Genomic DNA, 21,649 nt, shown 5'->3' on the forward strand with positions numbered 1-21,649 from the left:
AGCAAGAAGGAAGGTGAGATGAACGACAACTAGCATGGAACGTTATGGTAGGTACATAACTTCTTTTTACCTAGGTGTCAAAGTAAGTGAGCATTTAATGTATTACACTACCTATTAACTTGTTCTGGAGTCACTTTTAGTGACCCCGACTGATGTGAGCTATTTATTCACTAGAAATCTGGATGACAAAATAGACTGTTTATGTAAAAATGCTAAAACAGAAGTCTGCTTTCCCAGACTGCAGCAAAAATAGAGTACAAAACATTAGAAACCAGTAAAATGGAAATTGTGTGAATTTGAACTATAGAAGGGTTTTCACAATATTTAAATTTTTTTCTAGTTTCAACCTAGCTGCAACCCAAAAAGATATATTTTTTAAGGAATATATGAAGCCGATTATCTAATCTGCAACACAAGTAATAGACATTTAATGTATAACCTTAAAAATAAGGTTTGGACACAGTGGTAGTGTATTTTCTAACATAAGTAGTGAAAAAATAAACAGAGACAAATACCTTAAACTTAAAAAAAAAAAAAAAAGAAAAAAAACTACTCCTGGAGCAGAAATAGAATTTTCTTAATAGTGAAGCAAGACTTTATCAGAACAACTAAACTCAGAGTCAAACAGCTTAAGTAGTTAATGCATGTCAGTTAATAAAAGTAATTTGTCAAGTACTGATGTATGATGTACTAAAAATAAACAGATACAAGTATTAAACAGTTTAATGGGTCATACAAATGTCCAAAAGGTAAAAACTGAGTCAGTTCTCACTTAACCCAGGATTTAAACAATGTTTCAAGTGTAATTAAAATTAAATCTCATAACTCAGATGAATACTGTTTTGGCAAAGAAAGCAAAAAGCAATTGCAAAATTCTGAAAATATTCCATACTAGGGCAATCACCTTCGTGTTCTTGTCTCTAAGGGCACTCTTAATTCAAATACTCATTCAAGCTAGAATCCAGCCCTACCTACTACTCCCAACTCCTTACATCCTAATAAATTATTGAGTTCCACCTTGGTTGAATGAGCATAGTTTGTTGAAGCAATATACAGGAAAAAATGCAAAAACACAACATTTGACGGAGAGAATAGTTTACTATGTTAAATGTTTTCATTCTTAACTTTGACTGTACTTCATCAGATCAGTTTGAAACCGTCCATGACACTGGTTTAATACATGTAACCCAAATCATGTGAATATAGATAAACTAATCAAATAACATGATAAAAACTGAAAATTAATATTTACATAGCTTTAATTAACAGTAATACAAAATACAAACCATTTAAAATGGCTTAGCTTTGCTTACATAAAATGCAGGACAGACTATGCAAATGGTCACGTTAACTATTCTTCTGGTTGAACAGTTATATTTACTGTTACTGGTAACGGCCCTTCGGTAGTGCGTAACAGTGGTGTTTACATAGTCTAAAATGTACCTGCATTGTGAGCAACCTCCAAGTTTGACCATACCATAGTTTGAAACACTACTACTTTCATAGTGTCTCCTTCCTTGGTCTAAAATACCTTCCATATTCTTGTTTTTTTTATATAGAAATCTAGGGCCATTACCTAGCTGAACCAAAAATACTCACCCAATTTTTAGGAAACATTTTTTCACCTCAACAGCCCTGTTATTAAAAGATTAAACTGTATCAAGATGGTAATTCATACTGTTTGCATTTGCAGCATTGCTATCATCAGTGTGGTACTCTGACTTAACATTAAGCATTGTGACATTAATTTTTATTTACTTCAACCTACAATGAGAAATTCTAAAATTTTCTGGTTAACCCCCGTTTTGGTTCATATAATATAGGTTGAATGAATTTAGTGTGTTTAAATTGAACTTCAATGGAATCGAATTGATCAATCTTTTAAGATACCCCGTTTCATAAAACAAACCCTTCAATTTTTCCAGTTTAGTGACAAAAAATCTTTCTCATATTAATCTTGACAGGCACACTATCTGGCCCTTGACAATATTTTTCTTCTGCCACTATGGATGGCAACTGTTATATTGCAAATATTCATTGGAAAATATCTCCTTTCTCAAAATATTAGATTCAGATTGGTGCATATTGACATTTTTGGTACCACAAACATCCAAAAAAAAAAAAAAAAATCATACTGGCAAGTAAATAAAAAAAAAAGCGTTGTTAACATAGATATAAAAATTATCAAATTCATCCTTTAAACCCTTCCACAAAATGGTACCTAAGATATATGTCGATGTTACTACAGAAAGTGCTCGTAAGTATAAAAGTCAGCCTCCAGTACCACATAGCAATGTTTGCAAAAGTTAATAGGATCATAGGAAGTTGCTAGGCTAATAGCCATAAGGCCCTTACAAGCCTGACCAAGATCTTTATTTCCATGATCAGCATCTATTGCCCCTATCCAAGAGGGACACAGGTGGGACCCCCAGGGGTAAATTTACGGTCATCCATCCAATCGTCCAGATTGCATTTGAAGAGGGCCAAAGAGGTGCTCTCTTTGACATGAAGTGAGAGTTTGTTCCAAAGGTGTGGTAACCTCTGGGAGACAAATCTGTCCCTTCAGCAGGTTTTATTAATGTCACATACCAGGTTAAGGTCTTTAGAGCGAGTAACCCATGCGCCATTTTACCTACAAATATGCATCATTTCCAATAAAGCAGGATCAGAGATTGCCTCGTATGCAAGGCAGAGATTACTTTTGAGTAGTCTGTATGAAACAGAATAAAGTGACAGTGATTTCAGATGATTGCCATAGGATAGATGCTGAAGGGTCTATATTATAAGTTCGAAGTTTGAAAACTTTGAATCTTATATGATCAGCATCATATGAGTGAAGTTTTCAAACATTGAACGTTTCAACGGAGATCGCTGTAGGGAATATTTCTCTTCACTTCAATGTAGTGCGATCTCTGAGTTGGTATATTTAAGTAGTGGGGGGTGAAGGGAGGCTTGCCCCCTGCATAGAGCGTTCAGGTAGATTTTTTTATTTTTAGTTTGTTTATATTTTATGTTCGATGTTTGAAAACTTCGTTCATATGGAGTCGATCATATGAGAGTCTAAGTTTTCAAACTTCGAACATATAATATAGACCCATGCTTAAGACCTTGACTTTTCCTTGTGAGGAACCTTTGTGGTTTCTCCAATTGCTGCAGGTGCTTGGAAAGGTACATACCAAAAGGGGCATTGTACTCTTATTATTGGTCTGATGAGGGAACAGTACAGAGAGGTTATAATTTCTTTTTTTCTGGAGGCAGTGCCCTTACTTGATGAGCAATATAGAATGCCCTTCTTACCACTGAGACATGGTGGTCAAAGGTAAGGCTGCTGTCAACCTGTGTGCCCAGGTCTCTCAATGCACCCATTGCTACCCCCTTAACCTGTTGGAAAAAAATTCCCCCTCCCATGCACAGAATTGTTCTTTAAATCAATCCCCATTGGTTGACTGATTCTGATGTAGTTATTATTTAACAATTTGTCTCATATCAATAAAGTTTTATGGAACCAATTCATACCAGTGTCACGGTGGAATAGTTAAAAACATTTGTTTACTTTATACTTTATTGATTATTGTAATGTGTGCATGAAAATTTACTGTTACTCATGGAGCTTTTCTCCCCTAGCCTCTGCTGAAAAGGGACCTGTGTCCAGTCGGACTTTCCCACTAAACAAATGTTAAATAAATTAAATAAATAAAACAAGTCCTTTACATCAAGGGTAGCAAGCATTGCTGTATCTGCATATTCATGTAGAGCTATCTTAGCCACAAAGTTCTATGTATCTCTCAAAACATGGGTGTTTGTCTACAAAAAAAAATAGTTTTACATCTTACAAGTACAGGCAGTAGTTAACTCTTGGAAGCCGCAGATCCCACAATGGGCCTTAAGGCAGGATCAATTTGATTTTTGTGTGTTTTGGGAATTCAAAAATTTAAAGGTATCAATGTTTCTTTTCACATTCAGAAAATTAAACTGTTCAGTAATTCATAATCAGATTTGAATTCACTTAACCAAAAAATCAGTTTTAGTGTAAACCAAATGTATCTAATTTCTGGAGAATTAATGGTAAAACCAAACCATCATTTAGATAGTCCAACATTTTACCTCAAAACTATTCATTAAGACCCCCTCCCCTTTGTCAGACTTCATTACCCTAACCGGTCTATCATTAAATTAATTACTTTTACAGACGGTTTGTTTCTTCCTTAGTTAAGCTGTGAAAAAACTTTTTGTTGTGACATACTATATTACACAACTCGAGTTCATACATATTTTCATATGCAAATATCACTGGTACAAGGGGGGAGGGGTAAATGTAATACTTTGGGTAATTCATTGTTAAAATCTTAAACACATTTGAAAAATGTAAACTCAAATTTAGTTTTCTAGTATGTAGCTCAAGTCCCACTAATACATTTACTAAGTCTGTTGATTTTTAACGGGAACGAAGGTGAAACCCTTGGCAAACTAACTAAAATTTTCCATTAATAGTATTGTGTGTCTAAGGGCAAGAAAACTATGAGTTGATCTGGTTGTATTAGTGGAGGATTTGTAGTTTTACTTATTCATACATAATACATATATACATATGTATATATATATATATATATATATATATAAAACATTTTTTTAATTGTATTTTTGTTATTGTTAAAACTATGTCAGTATTCATCTGTGGTTTTCATCATGTTATTTGATTGTTTTTTATCTATGTGCACGTGATTTGTACTACATGTATTTAACCAGTGCCATGGACTTTTTCAGATTGTTCTGATGAAGTTTGGCCAATGATATGAATGAAAGCACTTAATGTATTGTATACTCTCCTGCTAAGGTTGTGTTTTTCAGTGTTTGTGAATGAGCATGATCTCATTTTGGCCTCCATATTTCATTGGTTGCTTTTTACCTTGTGAAATGTCTTAATTACTTAAGTCACTTGAGTGTGAGTTTGTGTTCTAATGAAGTCCCATTTCACTGATTGGAATGAAAATGCTTATCTATTTTATTATAAAGCTTTTGCTTCTTCACTAGTAGTGGGTTTTTTCTTGCTTTAGTTCTTTTCTCACTGACTGTTAGAGTCACTGGCAATTTATTCATGTGTACATGAAACAGCAATCCAGCATAGGAATGAAGATCCAAAAAGTAAAAAAAAAAAAATCTTCAGTGAATAAAATAACCAGTGCTACTAAACAGGACTATAACTTCCCACCCAATACCAGCAGTGTAATACAAAGGCATCACTAGAGGTTGCCCTACATTTCTATCTTAATATATCAAAAAATTCAACTCTAGATCTAACAGAAGTGGCATGTCTAGCACACACAAACTGAGATGTAGGTATACCTTTAAGTACATGTCCAGGGTGGCAACTGCTGGAATGTAGTAGAGCATTCTTACTGAATGATTTCCTGTGTGCACTAGAAATATAGCGCTACCTAGTCTTAGGTTTGTGTTACATTATGGGTGCAATCTCAGTGCCATGAGAAGTAATATTGATTCTCTCTCTCTGGGACAAGTTGTCTGCCAACAGTGTTCTTTGTAATGTATTTTCTAATGCAAATAGGTTTTCCTTTAAGAGGGAACATATTTAGAAATTTTAGCTAAGAGATCAGCTGGGCGTGATACATTCTTGGGGAGTTTACCATGTAGCAGATGATCCTTCTGCCATTATATACATTCTGGTACATCATTCTCCATTAGAAATGCTTCCAAGATTTTTTTTTAAATATTCGTGGTACCATTAGATGTGACACTGCAAAGGTTGCTTTTCTGGTTAAATGTTTCTGTGGCACCATCTTTGCCAGCAGGACCTCGCATAGTCAGTGCAGTGTGTGAAAATAATATTTAGATTTAAGAAAGGTCCATTGTCTGTTCATAACTCTCTTGATAACAGAAAGCTTATTACATAGATGGCAATCAGTCAGTTTAAAAATGTGTTGTCATTTGAGTAGGCCATGTATGAAGTGTAACTTGCAGAAAAGACACAGGTTGCATTAATTTATTGTCAGCTGTTGCATTTAGAAGTCTTCCATACTGTTTTATTTAATGCTGTCATATGTCTTATTTACTTTCCCTGCTGTTGATCATTACTTTGAAATGTGAAAACTGCATCCAGGAATCAGTTTGTTTTCCTTCATATGAAATGCTTTTATTGTAGAAGCAATCTCATTTTTGTGTTTTTATTATTATATATTTAATTTTCATGATTTAACCTTCAAAGGTCTGTTAATGCTTTAGGTTCTATTTTCATTGGTGACATGGCTTGTTATTTGTAGGCTTTTGTTTTTCAGATCCTGGTTCAGTCTTGTTTGTAATGCTTTATAGTTGTACTGTAGACTATATCTTGATCAGAAACACAGATGATGTTCATCGTGCATACAGCTGCAGTCATAACAGATGGGTTCTCCTGCCGTCAGGCGGGTCCTCGGTCGGCCGAATTCCAAAGTCTAGGTCCGGCGTCAGTTGTCGTCGTTTCTTCCCTGACGTCAGTGCGACAGGGGTATAAAAGAACCAGCCGACGCCATTTTCTTCAGTCTTTCTTGCCGCGCGGTGCCCGAAGCAGAAGCAGTCCGCAAGTGCCGGTCGGCCAGCTCCTGAGATTACGAAAAATTTGGAAAACCGAAGTCTTCTTAAAAGCTAAGTACCCCATTGGGGAAACTTTTCTTGCCTCAGACCGATGTCAGACAAAGTTAATAATTGTATTTCTTGTGGGAAGCAAATACCGCATAAGGATTTCCATTCCCTCTGTATACCTTGTTTAGGCCCAGACCACGACGTCTTGGTCTGTCACTGTTGTGCTACTTTCAACAAACGCACTATTAAGCGTCGGGCGGAGTTCGCCCAGCATTTTTTTGGGAAAGCATTTAACTATACCATGTCGTCGGATACTCCGACACCGGTTTTGTCTAAAAAGCGCAAAGACAAGGACCGACACTCGAGGTCCGCGTTCTCTACCGACACCACGCCAAAGCCGACTACACGTGGTCCGGTTCTCAGTGAGGCGCCTACGCAGCCCCTGACTACCGACGACACATCTTTGGCGGTGTCTCCTGTACCCAAGGTCACAGGCTCCTCGGCCCACACCCCAACTACAGATACCGAAGCCACTTTTGGCGTTGAAACACAGAATGTGGACAGGTCCACCTCCACTCAAGGTGTCTTCAGACCTTCCTCTTCTTTCTCCATCAAGGCTTTCACCAAGTCTAAAGCAACCATGCACCCTAAGAGACCAGTTACACAGGGCCCATCTCCAGGCCCCATGCCTAAGAGACAGATGCTTAAAATGGCTGAGGATTTAATTACTCTAATCAGAAGTTCTCAGCCACCTCCGGACAAAAGGCCCAGAGTGGAGGAAGATTCCCCCTCCTCTGATCAGGGATCCATTATTTCAGAACACTCTGATGATCAGGAACAGGCTTACTCCCTTTTGAAGACTCTGATGCAGAGGAGTCTATTCCTTCTGTATCCCCCCCTGAGGATTTCTCATTTGGGGAAACTTTGCATACCTTAAGGGAACACTTCCACTGGGAAGGCCAGGATTATTCAGATTCCAAGAAAAGGCTCAGGGAATTTCTTTTGTTACCCCAGCACAGGCCTCTGGCTATACCTCCTGTCTTGGACATCCTAGATGATGTTTACTTGGAGGCCTGCCTTAACCCGGACTCTCTACCTCCAGCTCCAGTAAAGCCTGACAGGTACTACAGGGTTCCTGACTCACACCAGTTTCTTTACAAAAGCCATGCTGCTGACCTAGAAACCATCTCACAGGGACCCAAGGGAGTTAAGGCTTCCATTGCCAAAAACCCATTGCCTTCCGAGAGAGATTCCAGATCCTTAGAAAGGTGGGGAAAAAAGGTATATACCTCGGCTACCTTAACCATGAGGGCCTTAAACTGTCACTTTCATATGCTAAAATACCAACAGTTTCCGTTATCTCAATTGAAAAGTAAAATGTCACAACCTGAACAACCAGACTTGAAGGAGTTGCAGGATTTGATGCATAGTGCAGAACAAGTGGGAAACATACCTTACAATGTGGTTTTAATGCTCTAGAGGCCTCATGTAGAGCTGCTGCTACAGGCTCAGTCAAACGCAGGCATGCTTGGCTCAAGGAGCAAACCTTGCCTGATCATGTCAAAGCTAAATTACTAGAAGCCCCCCTTCAAAAGGATGTACTATTTGGGGCAAATGCTGAGGAAGTATTATGAAAAATGGAGGACCTGCAGTCCAGGTTTCCCTCCCTCCTTCCCCTCTAGGGGGTATTCTTTTATGGTGTATTTGCTTACAACTACTGTTTTTTGATTATATTGCATTGCATTACTTCATAATTTTATGTATTGCCTTCCTTCTGGGGGCACCTGACATCTGGGGCAAGAAAAACTGAAGAAAATGGCGTCGGCTGGTTCTTTTATACCCCTGTCGCACTGACGTCAGGGAAGAAGCGACGACAACTGACGCCGGACCTAGACTTTGGAATTCGGCCGACCGAGGACCCGCCTGACGGCAGGAGAACCCATCTGTTATGACTGCAGCTGTATTAGCACTCGAACATCTACATTTATGGTAGGTACAAAACTGTACTTTTTTCGTGTTTCACTGTTGCAGTCATTACATTTGGATTATCTGCTTGCAGGTAGCCCTCAGTCAGCCTGGTTAACAAAGTCTTTGGTCCTGCATCGGTTGCTGTCCCTTCTTCCATGACGTCAGGTCGTCAGGGGTATAAAACATGCAGCCGACGGCATTACATCAGTCTTTCTTGCCGTGCGGTGCCCGAAGCAGAAGCACTTCGCAAGTGCCGGTCGGCCGACTCCTGAAATTTTCGTTTTCGAGTTTCAGAACCGAAGTCTTCAACTAAAGTTAAGTATCCCATTGGGGAAACTTTTTCTTGCTCCTTACCGATGTCAGTAAAAGTTAATAGTTGCATTTCTTGTGGAAAGCAAATACCTCATAAAGATTTTCATTCATACTGTATTTCTTGCTTAGGCCCTGACCACGACGTGCCTTGCTTTCGGTTTTGTGCTTTATTTAATCAGCGCACTATCCGTCGTCAGTATATTTTCGCCTCTAAATATTTCAGTTCTCGGTGTAATTATCCAGAAATGTTGTCAGTTAGCCATCCAACTACTGGGATTCTGAAAAAACGCAAAGATAACGATAGAGACAGGCCGCTGAGGTCCAAAACTGTCGACGACGCTTCTCCTAAGCCAGTCGCCAGTTTGCTGGTACTCAGTGAGGCTCTTTCGCAGCCCCTGATACCCGCTACTTCTGATTCGCAGGCCTCTACTGAGACCGCGAGATGCTTCAACTATGGAACCCGCGGATATCTCTACCTTGGATGGGTCCGGAGCCACTGTGCAGGCACCGGCTTCTGAGGGTGTATTCAGGCCTACGGACTTGCATATTAAACCAACGCATCCTTCTTCACTTAGGCCTAAATCTCGAACCATGCCTAAAAAACTGACGCCCAAGCCACATGTTCAGGCCTCTATGCCTAAAAAACAAATGATAAGAATGGCTGAAGATCTAATAACTCTAATCAGGGGTAACCAACCCCCCCCCCCCCTCTCTAAGATAGGACTGAAGTTGTTTATGAATCTTCTGACCAGGATTCTGTTTTTTTCTGTTTCTTCTGATGATCTGGATTTGCCCTTAACTACTTATGAGGATTCTGATGCAGAGGACTGCATTCCCTCTGCTTCCGCTCCAGATGATTTTTCTTTTGGTGAAACCATACATACTCTAAGGGAGCGTTTCCACTGGGAAAGCCAGGATTTTTCTGATTAAAAAATAGGCTCAGGGATTTCTTACTCCTGCCTCAGCATAGGCCTTTAGCTATTCCTCTTGTACTAGACATTGTTGATGCTTTTTCGGAATCTAGTTTGGCCCCAGATTCCTTGCCTCCTGCTCCCGGAAAACCTGACAGATACTACAGGGTCCCTGAGTCACACAAGTTCCTTTTTAAAAATCCTATTGTGGATCCAGAGACTATTTTTCAGGGGCCCAAGGGCATTAAGGCTTCTACTGCTAAAAATCCTACTCCTTCTGATAGAGACTCCAGGGTGCTGGATAGATGGGGTAAGAAAGTTTACACTTCTGCAACCTTGGCCATTAGGGCTTTAAACTGCCAGTTTCTTATGTTAAAGTATCAGCAACATGTTATTGGATTGCTAAAACAGAAAATGATAATGATTCCTGATTGTGTGGAAAGTAAAGAATTACAGGATTTAATGCATTCTGCTGAACTGGTTGGAAAACATACTTTGCAGTGTGGTTTTGATTCATTAGAGGCCTCTTGCAGGGCTGCTGTTACTGGGTCTGTACTCAGAAGGCACGCTTGGCTTAAGGAGCAATCTTTACCTGATCATGTTAAAGCTAAATTGTTGGATGCTCCCTTAAATCAGGACTGGCTGTTTGGCAGCAAGGCTGAGGAAGTTCTTAAAAAGATGGAAGATAAAGCTAAATCTATGCAAACTGTTAAAGACTTCTTACAAGTTCAGCCCCCTAGATTTAGTAGGCACTGGCCCTATAAAAATTGGTCCTTTCCAGCCCCTTCCAGGTCTTCTCAAGTCAAACCCAGACATAGCAGAAATCCCAAGTTTCAGTCCCAGGGGGGACACAAAAGACTAAGCAATGGGGGGGCTTCGACTTCCAAATCTGGGAGTAGAAAGACTCCCCCCTATGGTAAACTTTGCCAATGACTTCGTTTTTTTAAATTTCCAAGCACTTATTAACTGACTGCCCCTTTGGGGGGAAAGATTGCTCTTCATGCAAAGAACTGGGAGCTCATTACCCAGGACAAATGGGTTTTAAATATAGTGTCCCAGGGATACAGATTTCACTTCCACAGGTTGCCAACACCAAACGGGTGGCCGGACCTACCCCCAAATCAGTGGGCAGAGGTCCAAAAACAAATACTTTCTCTCTTAAACATGGGGGCTATTCAGTTGGTACCAGAAGAGGAAAAGGGACAAGGTTTCTACTTGAGACTTTTCCTGGTACCAAGAAAAGACAATTCATGGCATCCTATCCTGGACCTGTGTACTCTAAACACCTTTTTGGAGATTCCAAAATTCAAGATGCTGATTCTTCACCAGTTGCTTCCTATGCTAGTTAAAAATGCCTGGTTGGCAACACTAGATTTAAAAGAAGCATACCTGCACATCCCAATCAGGGAATCTTGCAGCTGCACTGCCCTTTGGCTTATCTACTGCACCCAGGGTATTCACAAAGTGCCTAGATCCAGTTGTTGTATTTTGCAGGCAAAGACATATTCAAATATACTTATACCTGGATGATTGTCTAATTCAGGCAGAAAGCCAGGCCATACTTTTGAATCATCTGGCCTTTGTACAAAGGGTTTTAACCTGTCTAGGTTACACCATAAACGAAAAGAAATCTCAACTGGTACCCTGTCAACAAATTATATTCCTGGGAGCAAGCTTGAATACAACTTCCCAGATGGCTTACCTCATGCCAGAGAAACAAATTCATTTGACAACCTATTTCAAACAAGTGGCCACAAAAACCCTGCTGTCTGTAAGACAAATATTGCAAGCCATGGGGTTCATGGCCTCCTGCATTCTTCTAGTTCCGTATGCAAGACTGCATATGAGGAAACTACAGTGGTATCTAAAAACCTATGGTGTCAACATTCCCAGGATCTAGAAGCAATGATTCCTATCATACCTTGCCTATGCCTAGAGTTCCTTTGGTGGGCAGAGGCCTGCCACCAAAACAAGGAACTATCTTTCACACCACCCCCTGCCACCCAAACCCTAACAACAGATGCATCAGACTATGCATGGGGGGCTCACCTGGCAGGGAAGTGCATTCAGGGCAAATGGAACCCAAGTCAAATGCACCTGCATATCAATCAAAAACTAATGTTAGCTGTACAGAATGCTCTGACAGCCTTCAAGGACCACATTCTTCCAGGACAACTAATGGTAAAGATGGACAACACCACTGTTATGTGGTACATAAACAAGCAGGGTGGAACACATTCTTACCCCCTCTGCAAACTAGCCATGGCATTGTGGAACACAGCCTTGAGCTACCAAGTGCACGCTCAATTCCTGCCAGGAAAATTAAATACACCGGCAGACAGACTAAGCAGAAACCTCATGGACCCACATGATTGGAAACTGGAACCAAGAATTTTCAGCATGTTGACAAACAAATGGGGCAGCCCAGATATAGACCTATTTGCCTTTCCCCAGAACTACCAATTGGACAAATTTTGCACAAGGACTCCCCACAAACAAGCCTGGAAAGTGGATGCTCTGTCCTTCAGCTGGAAGAACCTGTCAGTCTATGCCTTCCCCCCTCTGCCTCTGCTCTCTAAAGTACTACTAAAAATCAAACAGGACAAACCAAGGATGATTTTGATTGCTCCAGACTGGCCACGCCAACACTGGTACCCCCTCCTGCGCAGTGTGTCACGGTTATCCCCATGGCACCTACCTCAGACTCCTTCCCTGTTATCCCAGCAGGAGAACCAGATTCTACACCCTCGGCTTCTAACACTGAACCTTGCAGCCTGGCTAATTACCTAATCTCTCCTTTACCATCCCTCAGTAAACCTGTGATGGATATCATTTTAGTGGGAAGAAGGCCTTGTACTAGAAAATCTTATGCTGAAAAATGGGAAAGATTCTGTGTCTGGAACCAATCTCAAGGGATGAGCAGCAGCGCTCAGTTTACCTCAGATTTTACAATACTTAACTGAGATGCTTCACAAGGGCCTGTCTTTTTCCTCCATTAAAATCCAAGCCTCAGCCCTTTCAGCTCATTATAATACAGAACCTCCCCTCTTCTCTCATCCACTGCTCAAGCAGTTCCTCAGAGGGGCCATAAATTTGAGACCACCCAGGAGAGCTCCAATCCCAGCCTGGGACCTTAACTTTGTTTTGGAGAAACTCACTCTACCTCCTTTCGAGCCAGCTGCCACTGCGGACTTAAAATTTCTTTCTTGGAAAACAGCTTTCCTTTTAGCAATCACTTCAGCTAGAAGGGTATCTGAGTTACAGGCCCTTATGGCAGTGGAGCCATTCATCATCTTTCATGCGGACAGAGTGTCCCTCAGAACCAATCCATCTTTCATGCCCAAGGTGGTATCCAGTGTGGCTCTTAATCAGTTCATTCATTTGCCAACCTTCTTTCCCAATCCACAGAACAAAGGGGAATGGATACTGCATTCCTTAGATGTGCACAGACAACTTGGGTTTTACTTGGACAGGACTAAACCTCAAAGGAAATCTGAACAACTGCTGGTGGCATTTGCTGCAGGGGCAGAGGGGAAGGCTATTTCAAAGCAAACCATTTCTAAATGGATAGGCCATTGCATTAATTTCTGCTATAAGCACCATGGAAAATATATCCCCCAGGGGATCAGGCCTAATTCCACCAGGGCTGCATCTACCTCTACAGCCTTTCTCAGGGGCATCCCTACCAGGGACATCCTAGAAGCTGCTACCTGGAGTTCTGTACATACTTTCACCAAGCATTATCATTTGCCAGTTTTCTCTAAATCCAGAACTGGCTTTGCCACTGCAGTCTTGCAGGGCCTTATAGCTGGTTCTAATGCTATTTAAATTCCTTCTCCCAACCATAGCTTTGGGAATCTACCCAAATGTAATGGCTGCAACAGTGAAACACGAAGAACATAGTACAGTTGTGTAGACTTACCATAAATGTAGATGTTCGAGTGTATTCACTGTTGCAGTCCTGGTTACGCTCCCTCCAGGGCCCTAACAACTTTTGGTTATACCTCTACTTTCCTTTACTATGCTTGAAAGGGTTTTGGTGTATTTGCTTTTTTTGTTGGAGGTATATCTTTGTACTTTTATATTTAATTGCTTTCCATTAGGGGGGCACCTGACATCTGGGGCAAGCAAATCTGATGCAATGGCATCGGCTGCATGTTTTATACCCCTGACTACTTGACGTCATGGAAGAAGGGACAGCAACTGACGCAGGACCCAAGACTTTGTTAATCAGGCTGACTGAGGGCTACCTGCAAGCAGATAACACAAATGTAATGACTACAACAGTGAATACGCTTGAACTTCTTCATTTATGGTAAGTGTACTTAACTGTACTTTTTACCATTGGTAGATTCTTTTACATGGTACATTTCAGTGTGTGCTCCCTGAATTGCAGGTAAGTAGTAGGAGTCAGAAAGTACAGGATCCCCTCATTCTTGAAGTCTGCTTAACCTTCAGTAGGTATTACAAAAAGAAAGAAAGAGGTTTCCCTTTGTAAAATATTTCCTAATACTGTTATTAAAATAGTTGCTTTACAGATGTTAGACTTAGCTTTCCATTTGAAAAACTGCTTTTACATAATCTCCACAATATTAGTAAAGCTTCTCTCAAGTTTTAATAAAATGTTGTAGTTGTACCTAAATAGTTTATTTTAGTGAATACAGTTTTGTTAGTAAATAGCTAAACAAGGAGGAAAAGTTACACTGAAATTGTTTAAAGCTAATATCAGATGGAAAATGTCCAGACATTTTATAAAAGGATAAAGAGTTAATTTATTTCTTTTACAAGCCATTTTGAGAGTTGTAGAGATCTCCCATTGAAATTGCAGTAGTCAAGGCATGCTCTTTAAGCAGGACCAATTTAATGTTGGCTAACTGTAACGCTAAATCAGACTTGCTTAATCAAGATGAATCTCTCAGCCTTAATAACTGCAATCTTTTATGATATATCCACATAACTCCCAGCTTATTTTGGAAAGAATGATTAAAAGTGATTTCTTTTTTCTTTATGCAAAATCTTGTCTCATTTTTTTTTTCTTCTGAAACCTGAATGTAAAGCAATATTCAGAGGCATTTTCCTTTGTTTGGAATTTTATTCTAAAATAGTTTCCTCAGTGTTAGTGAAGTATACTAAAATAAAATGAAACCGTAGAATATTTGTATGTATTTCCTCTGTTTTCATCTTAGGTAGCAAACAATATTAAATCAAACATTTTAAAACAGTCTAACACAAGCATTTAAATCAGTACTAATAAAATAGTTAACAGTTTACATATTATTTAAATTGTCACCTTTAAGATTCAAGTGAAAGTGATATACACTTGTTTATTTTTCATTGTTTAGTTTTCTTTTGTCTTTTTTTAATATCTTGGAGAGTATAGCCAGTATCCCCTGAGGGTATACAGAAGTAATTTGTGATGTGCACATTGTTAAAACATCCACATTTAGTAATTTGTGGTGTGTTTGTTGGGATTGATCAGTAACCTTGAACTGTGAAGCATATTGCTTTGTGTGTTAAACCCTATTATATGCATACCTAAGATAAGCAAGCAGCGAGTATGACAGTGCGGAGCACACTAAGGAAAAATCAGTCTTTCTCATCTTCATTTAGAAATCATACGATGAAGATGAATCAAAAGTAAATATTAGAACTGATGCATTTCTGGAGTTCTCTGTGGTGGTTTTATACTCTGCAGCATCTGCAAGAACATAATGCAACTGATCGAGAAATATTTGTTTTTCTGTTCCCTGCATTTTAAAGTTTGTAATCACTGTATAAAATTAAAAGGAATCAGAAGAAGACAGAGATGTTTCTTGGGTATGGCCTATTTCATACTGTCTTGTCAGAAAGGTACTGAAAATATATAGCCTGATACGTAGTGTGTCACAATTGGAAAGTGTGTGTGTTTTTTTTCTATCAAATTCCACTTAGCTGTATGAATACTTTTATGTTGTAGTTGCAAATGAGTTTATTTTTTGCAGTTTAACCTTTTCTCTTGTGTTAGTAGGCATATCATGTGAGGGCAATCTTCTCCCTAATGAGTGTTAAATGTGAACATAGTATGTTCTGGCTGACTTGCTCATGTATGATAAACAATATGTAAGGCCAGTAGAAAGATGCAGCTTATCTTGCTAGTACAAGACAAAGCAAACACGTCACTCGGGGCAAATGTCAGCCTGGGTTCTTGAACAGCTGGGCCACCAAGCAGGGTGAGGAGTTAATGTGTCTGGTATCTCTGTCTGTTTTTTGATGTGACCATGAATCTGCTATCTGATTTCAGATGTGAAAGCAATCCAGCAAGGCTGGTGATAGAGAAACAGGCAAATGTCATATTCTGCTGATGTCCCCTTTATCTTTGTTTTATATGGTACACATCAATGCACATTGTTCTAGACTCCACTAAACATGAGATTGTAACTTTCTATTTAATATGTATTCCAAACAGTCCTATCAAACCTAAATGAAATATTACTTTTGCCCACTTACCTTTTGGTAGGAGTTAGGTTGGTCTTTCTTTATCATGGCTCAGGACAAACTCAGTCAGCCATATGTATGTGAGTGGCACACCGACTATAACACTCTCTCAGTGGACAGCAGTCTACCAGTTTGCCACATTTGTGTTAGGCTGGCAACATGGTAGAAAAGGTTAAATTTCTGGCTTAGGGCATGTATCGCATTTCTTTGCCGTCTATGTCATCGTGGTTAGTGGTAATCTGCACTTATTTATCACTGGGTTTCACCGCCGCCTTCTTAAATCTTTTTAATGTTTTCTACACAAAGCATTGATAATATGGAAGTGTGTAATCTCTAACCAGTGCAGCATTGTGGCAGAAGTCAAATGATCTGAGATTTTTGGTTTGCATACAGGTGAATATATAAAGTAGTTTATTGGCAAACTAAAATGACAGGTGAGCTAATGTTATGCTTACGTACTAGTTGAAAGCAGAATGAACTCTTGAGTGCTGGGAAGTACAAACATGCATGCCTTTGCTATCTTTGATGGTGAATTCAGTTGGCTTCCTTCTGTACTGTCACTTAGTGCAACATGCTGCATACCTACCCATGTTTTACGCTTAAGTCACACTTAACATGTATTTCTTTCCACAGCTCCAGGAGTACTACAAGAAGCAGCAGGAACAGTTGCACTTACAGCTGTTAACGCAGCAGCATGCAGGGAAGCCACCCAAGGAGGTATGTATATCTGACGACTCATTACAGTATCATGGGTGTGAAGTAAAATTGTTACATGCAGCTTTAAATATCGATTTGTTCTTTCCCCAGTTGCTTCATTGTGTGGTTTGACTCTCTGCCATAGTTCACCAGAAGGTCGGGTATTTTCCTCTTAATTGCCCACTTATCCAATGTTTATTCTCATTATTAGGGAAAAACTTCCTCACTAAACTGCGCTTACTGATTGATACGCTGAGCATTCGAACTGCACATTTGCATACACGCTGAAGTGGGATTTCTTGGTCTTGCAGTGCAGAGTATACTAATAATTACCTGCCTTTTGAATGAGCATGTATTCTGTGTGTGTGCTTTTGATTAGTGCTTGTTCTGTACTCTGCCAGAGTAACTGTTCCCATGTGTCTTCCTGTGTCCTGACATTTCTAGAAAGAAGGAATGGCTAACCTGCCATCTCTCTAGGGTGTGCCACAGCCATTATACTCAACTTATTAAATATTAGCACAAGGGCATATACGTACGTGGAACAAGCACTAACTTGCATAAGAAATCACCTTAATTTATTACAACTTTATGAAAGGGACAGCTTGCCTTTCATTTAGTCTAGCTGGAAGGTATTCCTAGACTGACAACTTTTATGCTGCTTTCTGTGCATTTTGTTTAATTTCCTGATGGGAAAATTTGTGAATTATGCATGATCTTGATATGTTGAAAATATTTGTTTGAAATTGATATTCTCTCTCCTAAGAATTTTAAATTTTAAATTCATGCTGCATCTGTTTTGTTACCATATAATGCTTTTTTATTACCATATAATGCTTTTTTAAACACCCTTTTTAAATTATCACTTAAGACAGATATGCATATATTAGTAGGCAAGAAAATAAGCCATGTACACATTTTTATTTATTTACATACATTCTACATTACATATGTGTCTTCTTTCTTTACAACAACTGTCATTCAGTCCAACATGGTATAACTGCCCAATTGCTACCTTTCCCTTTTCATACAAAGCAGCAGTATGCCATTCCAAAGTTAATAAAATGGAAACCGAAGGATATTTCCCTTTTTATTATAAGTCTGAGTAGACAAAAAAAAATGGTCTCTTCTATTAATTTTCTACAGTATCCTATTTACCATAAATAATCACTGTGCATGCTTCAAGCTATATACTCAATAGGACTATAGATTTTTCGACAGTCTGATAGTTAGTTGTAGATTAAAAACATTTCTCATTTGTTTGTTTGCCTTCTGGGTCTGGTGCCATTTAAAAAGAATGTAGCAAAGCTAATGGTTGTGTTAGTGCCTGATGTTTTGAGTAGCAACTTTGTAGTACTTCACAACCCACGTACTACATTCTGATATAATAAAGTAAATAGTGTAAATTCACACTTGCGCCCTACTGTCCTGTATTATAAGGTTCCAGTCCATTTGCTAATCCCAGGCCCCATTGTGAATTGTAGTATAGAGCCAATAAATTATATTTTTGGCCGTCCTTATTTTTAGCATATGCCATCACTATTTGCTACTTTTCTCCACTCATTACATGATGATGTATTTTGGCTTATTAGCATTCCCGTTAGAGTCCATAGTTCTTTTATATTTGTCAGTCCTGTAAATTCTTTAAAAAAACTGTCCTGTTTTTTTACGTTTTATCAAAGCAGTTTTATTTTTTTCTGATTAAGTGCCATTTTGAGGTATACTTCACATAGGTAAATGTAGATGCATCAGATATTTCAGTTATTCATGTATATTGTATTGTCTACACCCCACTAAGCACATATTGTAATGTTTTAATTTTCCTTATTTATCTATAACTAGAAGTTGTTTTCTCCAAACTCATAATATCTAACTTTATCAATTTAATTTCTGGAGATACATGAGAAAATACAGGTACATGAAACTGTTATTGGATATCTATAACAATATAGACTTTGGCTGTGACAGGTAGATTGAAGCCAGAAAAAGTCTGGTCTGTGCATATGTGTGTGTGTGAGTGTGTGTGTATATATATTTATAGGCTTACATATACTTTGTCGATTGCACTTTGTGAGATTGACATTTGTGCAAAACTGCCTTTGGCTGAACTTAAATTACAAATGCCACAATATCAAACCTTACAATAGCGAGCATTCGCTGTTGTAAGTTTCGACATTGTGGTGCAGATCGCACTATAGTGGGGATTGAAAAATGTACCCTTTCCTCACTGTAGTGCGATCATGGAGTTTGTATATATAAGTGGGGGGGGGTGCAGAAAAGTGTTTTTTAATGTTGAGCGGAAGTGCAGCATTTCAGTAAAGTAGACATTTTCGACTTTTCTAAAATGCTGCCTTCGACATTTTTTGTGTAGGGTGTTGAGATTTCCTAACATGTGATTTGGACATCTTAACACTCAAATGGAGTAGATTTGAGTATGTGGTAGTAAACCTTATATATATCTATGTGTGTGTGTGTGTCTGTATGTGTGTGTGAGCGCACACACACACACACACACACACACACATATATATATGTGTGTGTGTATATATATATATACAGATATATATATATATATATATATATATATATATATATATATATATGTAAACTCATATATATATATAAATATATAAGTTTTGTGTGTGTATATATATATATATATATATATGTGTATATATATATATATATATATATATATATATATATATATATACACACACACACACACACACACACACACACACACACACACACACACGTATGTATGTATGAATACCATTCATTTGGTAGAATAGTCAAATATTAGAATCACAACTGATTAAAAAAAAAAAAAAAGTAAAAATCACCTTAGGTAGAAGATTCATGTAGATGAGTGAAGTTTGTTGCATGTTTGTAATGGCTGTATTTTTAGGTTGAATTTTGAGAACTAGTTTAGGTAGCTGATTTATGCAGAATGTCTTTCATTGTTACTGATGTTTTTGCACTATGCCTCATGAAGTTAGTAATGTTCTTGTTAACATTTAGGGGTGCAGTCAGTAAACAGAGTCAGGGTACAGAAATAGGATCAGTGTTTTTTTATGACAAATCATTGCTGGCAGTATTGATTCCCTTGTTTTGGTAGACTTTTTCCCTTCTTCAAACTGGTATGACTGTGGAGTTGGTATACACAAGTTGGGTTTATGAGGGGTTTAGCCCCCCTGCAAAAATTTGCAGTTTTGTTTGTTATCCTTGTGTGTTTTGGTCATTTATTTAATTTGTAGTGTAGTTAACCTAAAGAAAACCCTATAAACAGTTCATGAGCCACAAAAATATCGCAATAGCCCCTCAAATGAATCCTGAGAGCCACCAGATTAATAAGAGTGACTCGTCTGGTCCCCCAGCCCCCGGAAAGGACCTTTGCCTTCTAAGGGGTTGAAAACTGTCCTTACCTTTTCCACCTATAGCAATTCCTACAAAATCAACATGAGATGACCTACCTCTCTGCTTTTCTTATGCCACCATCGAGGACTGCTTTGCTCCCCAACACCTGCACACCAACCAAATGTGTGCCAATAGCTTGTAGCCAAAAGCCCTGGCCTTGTCTGATGTAGCTTCCTGCCTTACCCTAACTGACAGACTTGGCTTATCTATCGTAGTCCCCAATCATGTAGTCACATACTTACATCCCCACTTCAAAGCCTTGTCTACTGCCTTCACCTTACAAAACCTGTGGGCATAACAGAGACAACCCTTAAGTATTGCATTTCCCATATTATCACAAAGTATGCCAGCAAAGGAAGGGCTTGATCAGGGGCATTCTCTTCTGTTACTGCCTTGTAATACATAAAACCCAGGACCCAGTTTTCCCAATTCATGGCTCTCAGCTGGGGGTGAGGGTTATCTCTTCAACAAAGCTCAAACCAGAAAAGCTGAGAAAACAATGCAAACACAAACCAAAACAACAAAAAGCACATAGCCAAGGAAGAAACTTGAGTGTCCCAAAATAGTAAACTGGATAAAATAAGTTCACTGTTTTGGTTCACTGACACTGAAGCCACATCCTTGGCTTGGTGCTTTTTGGTGCCTTCCAGAAACCTGCCAATGCCACCATCAAGTCTTTAGACTCTGATGATTCAGCTTCTGCTATCCTCTGTATCCATCTACATCCAACAACTCAAAGACTTCGTCCTAGTCTGTGCAAGTCTCCTGTGCCCCAACTCCCTCTGTCTCTTTTTCTTTCTGTTCCATTATTGACTGCTAATCTGCCCTAACCTATCAATGTACTAAGCCCTCACCCTTCAATAACCTATCACCCACATCCATATCTTGCAGTAATGTAAATAAACACAGAATTTTGGAGGGTGAATTCCCTGCCACAACTAATAAAACATCAACCCTAGTATTACCTGCTGTGGAGTACTGCTACACCACTGACTCTCCGAAGACTTCTGATCTGGTTTTCTGCCATGTATACCTTGGGATGCTGCATCAGTGTGCCTCCAGTCTAGCCTTTTGGGCTCTGTCCACACCCAAACTGTGGCTTCCACAGATGGTGTGGGACCTCTGAATCTCTCAACCTTTCCATCCTCTCTTTTTATAGTAAGGTGTCCCTTGCTAGTTCTTAGCCCACATTGCCACATGTAATACCCCCTTGTGATTCAGTTCCTCTGCTCTACTAAGTATCTTTCCCAGATGATATGAAGCCAACCTACCTTATCTGGCCACTATCTGTTCTGTAC

The 21,649-nt window shown here is 39.1% G+C and overlaps 1 protein-coding gene across 3 annotated transcripts in view; it reads left to right on the plus strand.

Annotated features, from left to right (window-relative positions):
• LOC122806392 (forkhead box protein P4-like) overlaps positions 1–21,649 on the plus strand; it is a 1,692,547-nt gene that overhangs the window by 1,041,733 nt on the left and 629,165 nt on the right. For all 3 annotated transcript variants that reach the window (XM_044076752.1, XM_044076754.1, XM_044076753.1), the window contains exon 5: positions 16,872–16,955. In XM_044076752.1, coding sequence (XP_043932687.1) covers positions 16,872–16,955 — 84 coding nt within the window. The remainder of the gene's footprint in view (positions 1–16,871; positions 16,956–21,649) is intronic.

This window comes from Protopterus annectens, chromosome 7.part0, assembly GCF_019279795.1.
Source record: "Protopterus annectens isolate FY-2018-M chromosome 7.part0, PAN1.0, whole genome shotgun sequence".
NCBI classification, from domain to species: Eukaryota; Metazoa; Chordata; order Ceratodontiformes; family Protopteridae; genus Protopterus; species Protopterus annectens.